General features: G+C 44.6%; 1 protein-coding gene across 1 annotated transcript; it reads left to right on the forward strand.

Annotated features, from left to right (window-relative positions):
• The first annotated feature begins 852 nt into the window (after positions 1-852).
• On the forward strand, positions 853-13,702 carry SNTN (sentan, cilia apical structure protein). Its single transcript, XM_016223095.2, has 4 exons — positions 853-962; positions 2,823-2,857; positions 10,052-10,191; positions 13,539-13,702. Exons 1-4 carry the CDS (start codon positions 853-855, stop codon positions 13,695-13,697), a joined length of 444 nt encoding a protein of 147 aa, XP_016078581.2. The 3' UTR covers positions 13,698-13,702.
• Positions 13,703-15,178: the final 1,476 nt, after the last annotated feature.

Genomic DNA, 15,178 nt, shown 5'->3' on the forward strand with positions numbered 1-15,178 from the left:
TGCTTAGCTTCCCTTGAGATCTATTGCCTGTCACCCATCAACCCACCAGGGATCTAAATAACCACTGGTCACGTCTTCCCTGACCCAGACTAATTTGACTGAGTTGACATTCCCAGTTTTTACAGAAAGCTCTAAGCTGACAGAAGTGAAATGGCCTCCCTACCTGCCTCTCTGCGTTTACTCTGGCTGCCTCTCTAAACCATTACTCACATTGACGCTGGAGTGATTTTGCCAAAATGTCCATCTAACTTGATTAACCTGCTTCCTTAATACTCACAAATGACTTCCTATTCTTTTGACACAGAGTGAAAATCCCCTGCGGTGACCCACAGTTCCTGCATTGTCTGGCCTCAGTTCTCTTCATTCTCAGTGAGAGCCTCAGGAGCCTTTGCCTCTCTGGTCCAGCAACACGGGCCTTGCAGGTGTCCCTCCCACCCCACCCCCGTCATCACACTCCTTCCAGCCTCTGGGTTTAGCACAGGCTACTCCGTCTGCCTACATCGTAGACCCCTTGCCCGTTCACCACTTAACTTCTACTCATCAGCAAACATCACTTCCCCAGGGATGTATCTGTGACCTCCGTTCTGACACCAATCTCATGGCACTGCTCCCTCGTTTGCTTGATTATTTGGTTAATTATCAGTCTTTCCCGTTAAGCTCTCTGAGATCAAGGTCTGTATCTGATTTTGCCTCACTGTTGTAAAGTACCTCGCCAACAATAAACATACAAATATTTGTTGAATGCATGAACGGTCTAATGTCTGTATAGCTGTTATGGAGGAAATGACAATAGTAACAGTGGGCAAGTGACTGTTGCTTAGGAAGGGCCAACACACAACAGGAGACCCGAGTATGTGTGGCTGTGTGCACAGTACCCAGGACCAAGCTCTCCACTTGGAAGGGGAGCCTAATTCTTCTGCAGCCCCAACATCTACTTTAGCACCTAAGAAAATGCCCAAAAGGTCAGTGACACTTGGCTCTCCTTTACTGAATTTCATTTAAGCTTGCAGGTGTGTTTCTAAAAAGTTCACATGAACAACTTCATAGTCAAGATATTGCAGGCTTTGTGCCTAGGACCCACCCCAATCCAGCTGTAAACTGAATTGGAAATATAAGGAGAACAAACTTTCACCTTTAACTGTAAACTGGAAAGGTGATACTATTAACTCAAATACCTTTGATTGCTCTTGAGAAACATTTGTAAATCAAAATTGATAGTGACATATATTAACTATATAACGTATTATTTTATATTATCTATGACAGAGGAAATTGTTTCATATCATTCAAATATGTAAAAGTATGACAAATGAAAGATATTTTTCTCATTTAATTCCCTTAGGGAGCCTACTTTAATTCAAAAAAATGTTTTTGAGCACTTAGCCCAGGGTGGGAAATATGGGATGACCTCCATACTTTTGCTTTCAAGACCCTCAGAAACTAATGGAGGAGATCATGGCAATAGAAAATAATACAAGGTCCAGGATATCATAGAGTCCAGCTTTCTAATTTTGAAAGTAAGAAAAATGGGGCTTCCAAAGGTGATGATCTGTTGACAAGTCAATGCCAAAACCAGATCTCGAACCAAAATATTCCCTTTAAGGATATGATAGGACCAAGGATATATGTTAAAGATATGACCAAGTTCTATTGTTCTTACTGGCTTTCTCATAACCGCTCCGTCCACTGGGGCTGAAATATCAAGCAAACATTGATATCGCCTTTTTAAGGGAGCAAGATTCATCTTCCTTCCTCCCATCTGGCGCCTTTCTAATCTCCTTCTCATATATCAGGTGGAATAACTTCTCAAAATGGGAATCGGATCATGCCCTGCCCTTCCCTCGCAGTGCCCTTAGGATCACAGCCCGAGTCCTCCGTAAGGCCCGGGTGCTCCGGCTCTGGCCCTTCACTGTAGCCTCGCCTCCCACCACTAGCTCCTTCCTCCTCCAGGCTGCAGACACTGTGCTTCCCGTGGCTCTTCAATCAGGCCATGCTTGGTGCCATGCCAGGGTCGCAGTGCCGTTTCCCCTGCTTGGAACTCTTCTCCCTTCCTCACCTGCTGAGTTGTTAGGCGCAGAGGAAATGCCCTTACTCTGCCCTGTGCCCTGGGCTAGTCACTCCCTGCCCTAAGGATATGCTCCATCCTTACCCTTTATTGAGCTGCCTGTTTAACATCTACCTTCTGCGCTGGACTCTAAGCCCCCCGGAGAGCAGGCTCCTGTCTCTGCCATTCACTGATGCATCATCCTCCCTGCTTCCCAACACAATACCTAGATCCTTAGGTGGGCCACACTGCCAGAGCAAACAAACTTCAAACCCTCAGCATTTTACAGAAGAACGAGTTATTTTTTCTTTTTTATGTGACAGTTCAGAGTGGGCCTTTCAGGTCAGTGGCAGTTTTACTCTATACAACTGTACAGGGACACAGACTGATGTGGCTGGTGGCTTCAACATGTGGATTTCAAAGTATCCCTGATCATTTCTATGTTAATCCTCTGGAAATGGGAAAGAGTGTGAAAGAACTTACATGGAAAGTGATCGCTTCTCTTCTACTCCTTTTCCAGTGGGGGGAATTTAGTCACATGGGCACATAAATACACAAAAGACTAGGATATGTGGGCTAGTCATTGTCAAGCACTGCTTTACCTGAATGTGTCAAGGGAAGAAAGAATTTTAAAAGACAGACAGCTGCTCCACCAGAATGCTCAGTGAATATCTATTGAACATAATTAATCTTCAAGCCATTGTATTGCTCTACTTTAGATGCTTATATCAATACCCAAACTCCCAGAATCATTATGTTTCTCTCATTTTATTGGCAGCATTTCAATATCCAAACAACTGGCTTCAATAAAAGGTAAGGTGTGGGGCGACTGAGGTGTGCGTGTTTCTTCTCTACTCGGAGAGTGTGCCAAGAGTTAAAAATAGCAGGGCGTCAGAGAATGCCAACGATGTAAGGAAACGCGGATAAATCATCAAACATTCATGGAGTTCTTTTTAAAGATTTGGGAACTGAGATCCCGTGATAGGAATTCGCTTACCCAAACTTAGTTCACTGAAGGCCAAGTCACGATGGATCCTGACCCCTAAGTCAGTGTGATTCCCACCGGGGCCCCGCTGTCCCTCCATTGTTGGCATCCTCAGTAAGTCCCGAGAAGGACTGTCAACATCTAATTCATGAATGTTCAGTGGAACTCAGATTCGATCAATCCCCAGCTGCCTCCACTGACTGAGTGAAAACTGTGGCCAACTCCCAAAGTGTAAATATTTGCCCTCAGAATTCCATTTTTGTAGGTAAAATATCATTAAACCTAGCACTACTGCCACGGAAAGAACAATATAAGAAAAGCACCACTCATATACTTGGATCATTACCTTATTTCAAAATGTGTGACTTAAAACGTTCACAGAGAAACAGGCACAGCTGGATGTTACTACATCGCAGCTATTTTTCCTCCTAGATGGCCAGCCAATGTCACCAAAGAAGACTATATTTTAATTAAATAAATCATCTTGATGAAAATATTTTTACACTGTCACAACACAAGACCCATGATTTCTGTTTTATAATTTACACAATTTCAGAGATTTTTGGTAATTTCTATGGCATCATGTCCATGACACGATACATATCACAATATTTCTAATACTTCCTCCCTCTGGGAGGTTGAGGGGGGATTGTAACTCTGTCACCTTCACTGCCTCCCAACACACACACATACTCACATACACACACACACACACACTCACCATTCTTAGCACCAGACTTGACATTGGTGCCACACTTATCCCCAGGCCTTAAGAAAACACGGGGTCACCTTGACTCACTTTCCCAGAATGCGTTTTACTCGATTGTAAGTAGTTTTAAATGTTATTCCTTGATATCAGACTTGGGTAGATCATGGAATAGAAGCCAACATGAACCCACGTTTTTTCTAGCTGCTTGGGCTTATGCCCTTGATCTCTGGGATGCTGGGAATGGAGATTGAGGCCGAATTTGTCTGGAGCATCCAAAGCCGTTTTGTAGTGGAAAAGTTTGAGAAGCACTAAAGTATTGAAGAAACAATTGATCTAGCAAGAAAATGGGAGCGATCTAGTTTCTAGTTCTGATAGGTACCGAGTTAACCGGTACTTTTCTCCTATAGATCTTCATTTCCAAAAACAACAAGTATTAGGAAGGGTTCGAAAACGAGGTGATTCTGACAGCTTGCTGTCCTGAGAGGCATATTTTCATTGCACTAAAATGTCAGGAACTTACTAGATCGAATGCTCAATGTTTAGTGTTCCACGTTCCAGGCAGGTGAGGAGGGAGAGGTGGAGGATTGTTCTGAAGTGCAAGCCAGCTCAGGTCAGCACCCGCACACTGAGGCCTACACCAGAGCAGGACCTGGGAATGGGGGCCCAGACAAACAAGGTGCAGGGACTGTTCCCGGGGAACGCGCAGCCCAGAGCTGCACGCTCGGCACCGTGGCCTCTAGCCACATGCTGAACACCTGAACCATGGTGACTTGAATTGAAATGTGCTGTAAGTGTAAAATATATGTCAAATTTAGGAGACAGTAAAAAGTGTAACACATTTCAATGACTCTTTTGATAATTTTATCTGTTTCTTTTTACTTTTTTGGTGTGGCTACTAGAATATTTTAAATTATTATCATGGCTCACATTAAATTTCTTTTGGACAGCACTGTTCTAGAAGGTCGTTTAGATGGATAGGCAGTGTTTTGGTGTGAGACTCTGATAAGATTATGCTTAGGAAAGTAAGAAGCACAAAGGAGGGGCACATAGCTCCATGGCAGGGCTGGGGAAAGAGCCCTACAGAATTCACTGTCTGAAAAGCATCCAGAGGCAATATGAGTCACAATGAGGGGCCAGACTGGCTGTGTGACCTTGAGCAAGCTACCCAACCTCTCTGTGCCTCCATGTTCTCCTGTATAGTGTGGGGATGATACTGAAACCTACCTCGGAGGCTGATACAAGAGCTGAATGCGTTGGCTCGTGTATATCCCCTGGAAGAGTGGCTGGGACAGAGAAACTACTGTCCCTAGATCCCACGCTCGGGGAAGCAAAGGATTATTCTCTGGATCCTGCTCACTGCTCTGTCTCCACGACTAGGCTGGGGTCTGGCAATAAACTCTTGCCAGTAAGTTCTTGTTGGGAAAGTAGAGTGTTTAAGCAGCTGCCCACAGCTGAGTGTTGTTAAAGCGTGACTTGTGAGGCAGGGGCCAGCCGGCGAGGTGGGCACCCAGCGCCTTTTCAGCGCCCTCTCCGCCCTCCCAGCCCAGAGGTGAGAGAGCCCGCAAAGGCCGCCCAAAGCCAAGCATCGGTCCCCTGCATTTCAAGCGGCACTCGGCCCCCGACAAGGAGCTTTCACAGACCTGCTCGCAGCCCCAAGCAGGCGGGGACCGGGAGGGAGGCGCCGCGCCGGGCTTGTTAAGTGAAGAGCCCACGGAAAGCGGGGAACCAAAGCGCCTCGCAAGCAGCGCCCGTGTGGCCAGGAGAGCTAGCGCTCCTCGTTAACTTTTATTTTATTTTTAATATTTTCCAGCTCGGTTTTTGCGACAGGCATCTGCTAGTTTATAGTTGGGGGAAATGCATGTTATGTTTAAAAGGATGGAGGAGTAGGAAGAGGGACCTGCCGCTCCGACGTGTCCCCAGCTGGAGGCAGCTGGGCCCGAGCTGCAGCCAAGGGTCGGGACCTGTCTGAGCCCACGGCCCCCGGGGGACGCCCTCCCAAGGGCATGGGCCAGTGTGGCACGTCTCTCCATGGGCTTTGAAGTCAGACTTTCTAATCGTTTCTCTATCACTTCTGAGCAGTGTGGTCTTAAAATTCTGACCTCCATGTGTGTCAGTATCCAGTGTGCAACACTGAGCACAAACAGCACCTACCTCTCTGGGTTTTACTAAGCATTAAATAAGATGGTGCTTGGAAGGCCCCTGGCACACAGGAAGCAAGGGAGGGCTCTGTCACCCCTTCCTTGCTAGAAGGGCACAGCCAGGAGGACAAGAGACTGCTGTCCCCCATGACAAGTCTCAGACCCAGGAAAGCAGCTTATATTAAGCCCTCCCTAATTATTCTTGGTCATTAATTAAGAAATCAACTGGTCAAAATTACAGGAGAAATAATTACCTCCTAAGGAATTAAGGTGGTTCCTCTAAGCAATTTGCCTCTTAAAGACAGTACTATTGATAAACAGCTTAACTTCAGCCTCTTAAATTCAAAGTTACCACCATACAGCTCCCCACCAACTCAAATGCGCTCCAGGAAAGGCAGACATAAGCTAAAAGAAATATGCCCATCTCCCTGTATTTTGATGAGCAGGAAAATCTTGGGAATTGAGGAGAAGCCCAATTTCAAGTGCAGGTTTCCAGATGTGGCAGAGGTGAAGAGAGGGGGGAGAAAGCTAAAAACAGAATTCAAAAAACAAGGGACTTTCTAAAGCTGGGTTCTGTGCACGATGGAAGGGCAGCTGCTGGACAAGCAGGAGGGAGCAGGAAATGTAAGGCGCAAGCCATACGAGACTGAGGATTAGAAACCAGGCAGGAAATCAAGGAGGAAGAAGTTGAGGACGCAGCTTTTGCAGACATTCATTTGTGAAGCACCTACTGTTCTAAATGCTGATGATTTCACAGAACACAACATAGGCAAAAAAAATCCCTGTCTTCATGTCTTATGTTTTCAGCCTGGATCCAAATTCAAGCTCTGCCACTTACTAGCAGTGTGTCCTCAGAAGGATCATCTCCTTTCCTCAGTGACTAAATGGTATAATGCTAGAAAGACATACCATGTTCATGGACTGGAAGGGTCAATGCAGTAAAGGCATCAGTTCTCCCCAAATTGCACCCTAGGCTTAATGCAATTCCTATCAAAATTTAAGGTTTTTCAAAAACAGTAAAGCTTATCTTAAACTTTATATGGAAAGAGAAAGGTCCTAGGTTAGCCAAAATAATTTAGAGAAAGAATGAAGTGTCACGAATCACTCTCTCCAATATTAAGACACTATAGGACTCAGGACACCATGACAAAGGGTTAGATACGTAGATCAATGGAACAGAAGAGGGGACCCAGAAATTGACTGACACAAATACACTCAACTTATTTCTGACAGAGGCAAAAGCAATTCAATGAAGGAAGGATAGCATTTTCAGCAGTTGGTGCTGGAGCCATTGGTCATCCACAGGTTAAAAAAATGAACTTCAACCTAGTTTTCACAACTTACACAGAAATTAACTCAATGGATCATGGATTAAAATGTAGAACATGAAGTTATAAAAGTTTTAATTATACATAGGACAAATCTTTCATATGAAGATAGACTGATAAGGTAGACTTTATAAAAGTTAAAAACATTTCCTCCACAGAAGACTCCACTGAGGAGATAAAAAGGCAGTATACAGACTGGGAGACAATATTTGCGAATCACATATCCTAACAAGGATGTGAACCTTTAATAGATACAGAACTCTCAAACCTCAAAAATCATTTTAAATTCAGTTATAATGTGGGTAAAATCCACGAACAGACCTGAACAGAAGTTTCACTAAGGAAGACACACAAATGGGAAATAAGTACCTAAAAAGCTGTTCAACATCATTAGCCCCGAGGAAACACAAATAAAACCACAGTGAGATGTCATCGCACACCTATCAGAATGACTAAAATAAACAGTGACAATACAGAGGCTGCAAAGGATAGAGAAGAAGTGGATCTCTTACATATGACTGATGGGACTGTAAAATGGTACGTCCACTGCAGAAAGGCTTATAGTTTCTTAACAAAATAAAATGGGCTTATTATATGACCCAGCAATTATACCCTTGGGCATTTATTCCAAAGAAAAGAAAAATTGTGTTTTGTACAGTAACTTGTGCACAAATGTTCATACAAGCTTTATTTGTAATAGCCAAAACTATAAACCACCCAAATGTCCCTCAAAGGCGAATGGTTAAACCAACTATGGTACATTCATATCATGAACTACCACATTAAATGCTGGAATAATTCCCATGATTGTTATGAGAATTAAATGTACAAGTTATTAAAGTACGTTGCACATAATAGACGCACAATAAATGGCAGCTCCAGCTTTCTGTCCAAACCAGACTGCTGCATACACACACACATGTCCTCGATTCACTTTAGCTTGGAGCATTAAGTGAGCACTCCTGAGTGAGGGGCAAAGGGGGGGTCATCCATTTGCAAGACCAGAAGTCCAATGATTCAAACTTCAGGCTAAACGGTGGGGAAACAGCCTGAGTGAGTGGAGAGGACACATATCCTCATACAACAGGGAGAGAGATGCTTGCCCCCTGGGGCTGGGGATTGAGTCTGCAACCGAGGTACGTGCCCTTGACCAGGGTCAAACCCAGGACCCTTCAGTCTGTGGGCTGACACTCTAACTGCTGAGCTAAACCAACTGGGGCTTCCCTTTCACCTTTAACTGGAAAAAAAAAAAAAATAGATGCTTAAAACCTTCAATGCCTTTTCTCTACACTTTAAAGAAAACCTTGGTTCCTTTCCATGGCCCCTGAGCAGCAAGGTCTGGCCCTGCTTACCTTTCCCAATCAAACACCATCCAGCTCCTAGACTCCAGCCACAACTGTCTCACCCCAGCTGCTCCAGCTGGTCTTAGAGCCCTGATCTGTCGTCTAAAGCATGGCTCCTGATCTGAGCCTTTGCATATATTGTTTCCTGAGCCTGGAACAACCAGAACCCCAGCCTGACCCCACACTCTCACAAGGCAGGGTCCTTCTCACCCTATGGGTCTTAGCTTAAATATTAATACACTTACAGAGGCCTCCAAGATCACCTATCTAAGCAGCTTTCCTCCCAGGCCCACTCTCTAATTTTCTGTTTTTTCTGTCTCTGTACCTTCTTTGTCTCATACATCACAAGTTGCAAACATGCATATTATATATGTATATGGAGAAATAAATATCTACTATATATAAAACAAATATGCATGTATACACACATGCTCTCTTGATTATGATTTATTTCTCCACTGGACTGTAAGATATATAGGGCAGGGGCCACAACTGGTTGTGTCACCTCTGCTTGCTAAGCCCCTTAAGAGAGGACCAGGAACATAGGGACTCCTCAGTAAAGTCACATTATTCTGACTGAGCAGCATTCTTTGAATTGGCAATTATTGCATGTAACATGGGTTGAAAGCTGTGGGGTATTGTTTTTCTTTTTTTTATTCTTATTTATTTACTATGTATTAACACTTACTCTGTGGCTGGCGCCTGTGCTGGTCCTGGGAATATAATGATGAAGGAATGTATGAACCCTGGCCTCGTGGAGCTTGCATTCTAGTGAGGGAGAAAGCCAGTTAAATATGCAATAACTGCAATGTAATTTCTATAATAGGGCCTGCATTAGGGGCTAAGAGAGCAGGGAGATTAAGAATGTCCTTCACTCTACCTTGTGCAATACTCAGTGTTCACTGCATGCTATCCAAGGGAAAGAAATGAGTTAGCGTTGACCTTCCAAGGAATTTAAACCAGAGGAACCAGCCGGGAGACCACTGTGTTTGTGCCAGTGAGTCTAAGAGACCTCTTGTCTATCATGACATCAAAGAGCTTGTTCTGGAAGGCATTCTCCTTTATCCCACTGGCAGCAGGTGATGCTTTGTCTGACATATACTGTTAACTCCACAAGGGCAGGCCTCTGTCTTACTCAGTGCAGTATCCTCATGGCCAGGGACTGAGCCTAGCACACAGTAGGTGCTTCATAAATATTTTACAAGTCAGAAAACCCAAGCTTAGAGAGGTAAGGGTTTTCCAAGGTCACATGGCAAGAAGGTGGTAAATCTCATCTTAATTCTACCAATTCTGTTGCTCCTGAAAGAACTTTGGTTCCCCATTGTTTAAAAGTCCAGGATCAAATACTCTTATGTCCCATTCCCAGTAGGGGACAAATAGCCCAAGTATAGGGCCAGGTTGATATACACTTTCTAACCCCATCCACCACGGTTGCCTTGAAGAATATATGGGGAAAGATTTTTTCTAACCTGGGCTATGTCATTGTGCATTTCTCCTCCCACAGCTCTGCGCAAGGGCTCAGATCTAGAAAAAGCCATCGCCACTGCTGCTCTGATTTTCAGAAATTCTTCTGACCCTGATGGCAAACTTAAAAAAGCTACTGTCAAATATCTGCTACAAACCCAATTTAGGAATTTCACAGAGGTAAGATAATTAATGGGCTTGAAAACACAGGAGCAATGCCAGAATGGCCAGTCCAAAGAGCTTACAACTCCAGCTCAGGGGCCCTATCATGTTCTTTCATTCACCAAATATTTATTGAACACCTACCCTATGTCAGGAGGTGAGCTGAGCACTGGGGTTAAGGCAGTGAAAAGCTAACAATCTTTCAGAGGGGAGAGATATGCCGAAAAGTAACTAGAAATATTCAAAGCATGGTGAAATAGTAGAGCACACAGTGAAAAAGTAAAACAGAGGGACCATCTTGGGGCGGGCAGTCAAAGATTTAATTATAAGTGAGGTGGGGGTGGGAGGAGGTGATGAATTCTATTAGAAAGTGTCAGTTTTAAGACGCCCATGAAACAGAGAGGCAAAACTCAGCAACAGGGTATATGAGTTGGGAGGTCAGACTAGAGATCTGTGTTCAAAACATAGCAGTGAGAATTGGCAGTGTATAAAGGTCACTGACCTGAAGGGGAGTGACCCGAGTCACCTGGAGGCACATTTCTCAAAATCAGTCAGCTGAATACCATCTTCAAGTATTTTCCCCACAATTGCCTATAGCCCGCATTATAATTTAAGGAAGGACTTTTTTCTTTAACACTCTACTTAAATAAATTCCTTTTATAAGGGCACTTTATCACTATTCTAAGTATAAATTCAGTGGGTAAAAGTGAAAGGTAGTAAAAAATAAGTAGTTTATTCATTCCTGTTTAAGATTTATTCTTGCATCACCTAAAATTGCATTACCAGCAGTGTGCATTCATACTTTGAGCAATACTGGCCTGGGGAAAATGAATAAGAATTATAAGTGGTTTAAGAGATAAGTATTATAATTCCCTTAAAATATAAATATATGTGGCTTTAGCACACGAGAGTTATATGACGTATCATTCACTGGGGGAGCTGGGTCAAGGGCACAACTTCCTGTGACTATGATTTTTTCAAAAGAGTATTGTGAAATTGCTTTTTTTAAAAAAGATTCTACATATGATTTTTTTTTTAAAGGCCAATTTGATAGAAACAGAGAATAGAATGGTAGTTGCCAGGGTTGGGGGGAGGGTGGTGGGGCATAAAGTCAAAGGGTGTAAGTTTTCGGTTATAAGAGGAATGACTTCTGCGGATGTAACGCACAGCATGGCGACTACAGCTGACAGTACAGGACCGTGCACTTGAAAGCTGCTGAGAGCAAATCCTAAGCGTTCCCAGCACACAGAGAGCGATTCGACCCTGTGAGGTCAGAGTATGTTACTCATCGGATTTTGGTAATCATGCCCATGAGGTATATGTAGGTCAAATCATCACACTGTACACTTCAAATGTATACAGTTGTATCTGTCAGTTATTCTTCAATGAAGTTAAAAAGTGGACATGTGCACGCGATGGTGGGAGTCGGAGGCAGAGGGAGACTTCAAGTGATACACGGGAAAACGAGTGGACGGGCCTGTTAATAGGTAGTTCTTCGGGGCGATGGGGTAAAGGTTTATTTTTACATTCTTCTTTTGAAAAATATTTTTCCCAATGTCCAATATTAAACATGAACTATTTTTGAAATAATTTTTTTTAAGAAAAGCTATTTTTTCAGCTGGAAATGCCAGGCAGAATTTGACAAAAGACAAAAGGTTCTGGGGAGTCTTCAAGGAGAAGGTGACTGAAAAAATCCTACAGCATTCGCCTGCTTCGGAGGCCAAAGGAAATGAAAATCCCAGAGAGAAAAGGGGCCCCGCACCCAGCTGTCTGGCCTGTCGTCAGGGAGCTTCTGACGGGGTGAAATGGGGGCCTTGCGGATGGACCACCTCTGAGCACGCCAGAGGGAAAAGCCAAAACCAGCGTCATCAGAAAAGTGTCCCATGGTGCAGGCTGACCCCAGGAAGGGCCGCCAGTTTCTGAATCTCCAACAGCAAATACTCCCAGGCCTCCTGCAGCCCTGCCCTCTGTTCGAGGTGACAGCAGAGCCATATTTCAGGGGCTGCCGGGGCCCAGCTCCCCCTGAGGCAGCCCCCGTATCACTGGTGCCGGCTGAACTTCACGGAGCAAGCACCCGAGTGATGTCAGGAGCTGCCTTGGACCAGGCCCCCGGGGACATTCCCTGAGACAGGCCCGACCCTGAGTCCAGGCGAAAGGCCGCAGAGGCCCCGTCTCACTGCTGCTTTTCCCCGAATCCACGGGGAGGGCTGCGAAGCTGGGCTCGGCCTTGTGCCTGAGGCTGGGAGCTGAGGGGAGCATCTTCCTTCCCATTAGCCTCAGTGTCATCTGGGGGATCTGATCCTGTAGCCCGTCAGGTACAAGAAAACCAGACACATAAAGGCCTGCGAAGAGCGTTCAGAGGGGACACGCTGGTCAGGGCCCAGAGCGCTGGACCTGGGTCAGCTCCACCTTCCAACAACACCAGAAAGGGACCCGCCTCTGGCCTGTAAGCAAGTGGGAGGGTCCCCTAGTGAAGTGTCCCTGCCTCTGCCCGGGAACCTGGCCCTTTCAGCACAGCACAGGCCTTCTCCCAACAGAGCTCCTTCCACCCTCACTGGCCGGCGTGACCTCTTGAGAACGAGCCCAGAGGAACAGCGATGGTCTGAGCCTGCAGAGGAATGAACGTGTCATTCCTCTCATGTCTGCGCCTTGCTGTGACGGTTTCTTCCAGCTAGCACATGGGCGAGGCTGGGGTTGAGCTAAATGCAAACACAGCTCAGAATAGCAGGGAACCAAGTGACCTTCACATTTTTAATGCCTCTTGGAAGATACTTCACAAGCTGAGGTTGGAAGCTGAAAAGCCTCTCCATTTATGTACTCTGCACATGTTTTACTTCAGTCCATTTGTGAGGACTGTGAAGTTGGTTTTGATTTGTGGTCAAACTAAATGCTAAAGAGACTTCCAAAGCACATACTTTCTTTTAGCATATTTTATTCCATATTTCTGGATAATCTAATTGTTCAGTGGAACACATGCTGTGTAACTCCCACAACAAAGAGATTCTGTGTTGAAAACCTGAAGACATAACTGTTTGTTTTTGTAGAGGTGAGATGGCTTAGCAGTTAAGAATGGACTAGGTAGCCAAGGCTCCAAACCAGGAGATGCCCAGCTTGGGGCAAGTGACTTAAATGTCGCCAAGTCTCTGCCACTGCACCTGCAGACTGGGCTGGTGACAGCACATATCCAATAGGGTCACTGCGAGGATTCAGTGAGCCAACCATGCAAAGATTTAGCACCGTGCTCGACTAGCAGCACTGGCAGCAACTTGACATGTTATTATAGTTAATACAAGTTTATTATTCTTGATTCTCTGTAAAACCCAGGTGGCACAATGAATTAGGCTTGTACTTTTTTATTCTTACAGGGACAAGAAACCAAACCAAAATACAAAGACCTTCTTTCTGAACTTGACGAGCATACAGAAGATAAGCTTGATTTTGAGGATTTCATGGTTTTACTGTTAAGCATCACTGTGATGTCAGACTTGCTACAAACAATATGGAATGTAAAAATGTTTAAGTGAACAGTTTTAACTATGTAGTGAGACGAAATAATGACAAAAGATAGTGTTAACTGGTTACAGAGTGTTTTCCACTTGTTTTCAATTAATTGATATCCTGGCATGCATCTGGGACAACCTGGATGGTTCTGGTTGCTAATGTTCAGACCCAGTATAATTCCAAACTCAATGCACACTCTCAGGAATGTCTGAGTAGTATGGTCTCTGGGTGCTTTACAACATGATAGATTTCTACCACTGAAGGTCACATTGCTCTTGCTGAGTCAATGGTGACAGAGCACTTTTCTTATAGTCAGGGAGTCACTCAGCACTGGTTCATTAAGCAGCATTTACTACTCCATGGTACTGCTGGGGATGAAGTAATGAGCCAGCCAGACCACCTCTGCCCTCACTCATGCCTGGAGAAGCCTAGCAGAGGAGAGGGACACTGAGCAATGTGTTAATCAATTGCATATACAGCATAATTATAAATGTGATAAGGGCTACAAGGTGCTAAAAGTGCTGTTACCACCTGACCTGGACTCAAAGGTCAAAGCTTTACTGATATTTTGCAAAAGACAAAATCGTAGGGGAAAAAACAAATCAGTGGTTGCCACGGCTGTGGGTGGTAAGCGAAGTTGTCCACAAGTGGGCATGAGAGAACTTTTAGGGGAGATGGAAATGTTCTGTATCTTGATTGTTGTGTGGTTTCATGACTGCATGCATTCAAACTCTTAGAACTGTACTCCCAAAATGGTGAATTTCATTGTATGTGAATTATTCTTAAATAAGCATGACTTAAAACTAAAAAAAGACCCCACAATATCCTTGTAACCTGTGACTATGGTTTAACCAGCAAGTCCTTAAGATTATGATTTAAAAGTGCTCATGTCCTAAGGACCCACACCCCCTATGATCACACCTGCATTCCTGAGTTTAAATTATATCTATATATAAAGTTACACACACACAGAAGTCAGTGGCTGAACATTTGAAACTGACTTTCACAAGGACTTTTATTTATTGAAAAATTATTGTCGTTTCCCAAGTCTCGTCCCTCATCTCCCCTTTTCCTCCCTGCCCAACACTGTAAGCCTCACATACAGAAGTTCAGAAACCTCTTTCAGGAGGAGACCTTCACCCCTCGGTCTGGTCAAGTGCGTTCTCACTGGGTAGTGCCCCAAGTCCACCAAAACCCCACTCCTTGGCCCTTCCCACCTTCCAAACCTCAGACATCCTAAGTCCAAGTGCAGGCCGTGTAAGGGAAGCGCCAGGCTTTATTCTTCCTCACCATTTCAGCAGGAGGCACGCGTGTTCAGCAGCGCTCACACCACACACCGGGCACTGTCTTGGGGGCTCTACAAATATTAACTCACTGAACCCCCTAATAACCTTAGGTAGGTAGTATCATCATTTTACAGGTGAGGAAACTAAAGCACTATTTTGATTTTCCCAAAGTCGTACAATTGGCAGCTTTGAGAGTTCTCTGCCCTCTCTGTAGGCAT

This window comes from Miniopterus natalensis, chromosome 15 (assembly GCF_054644295.1).
Source record: "Miniopterus natalensis isolate mMinNat1 chromosome 15, mMinNat1.hap1, whole genome shotgun sequence".
Lineage (NCBI taxonomy): Eukaryota > Metazoa > Chordata > Mammalia > Chiroptera > Miniopteridae > Miniopterus > Miniopterus natalensis.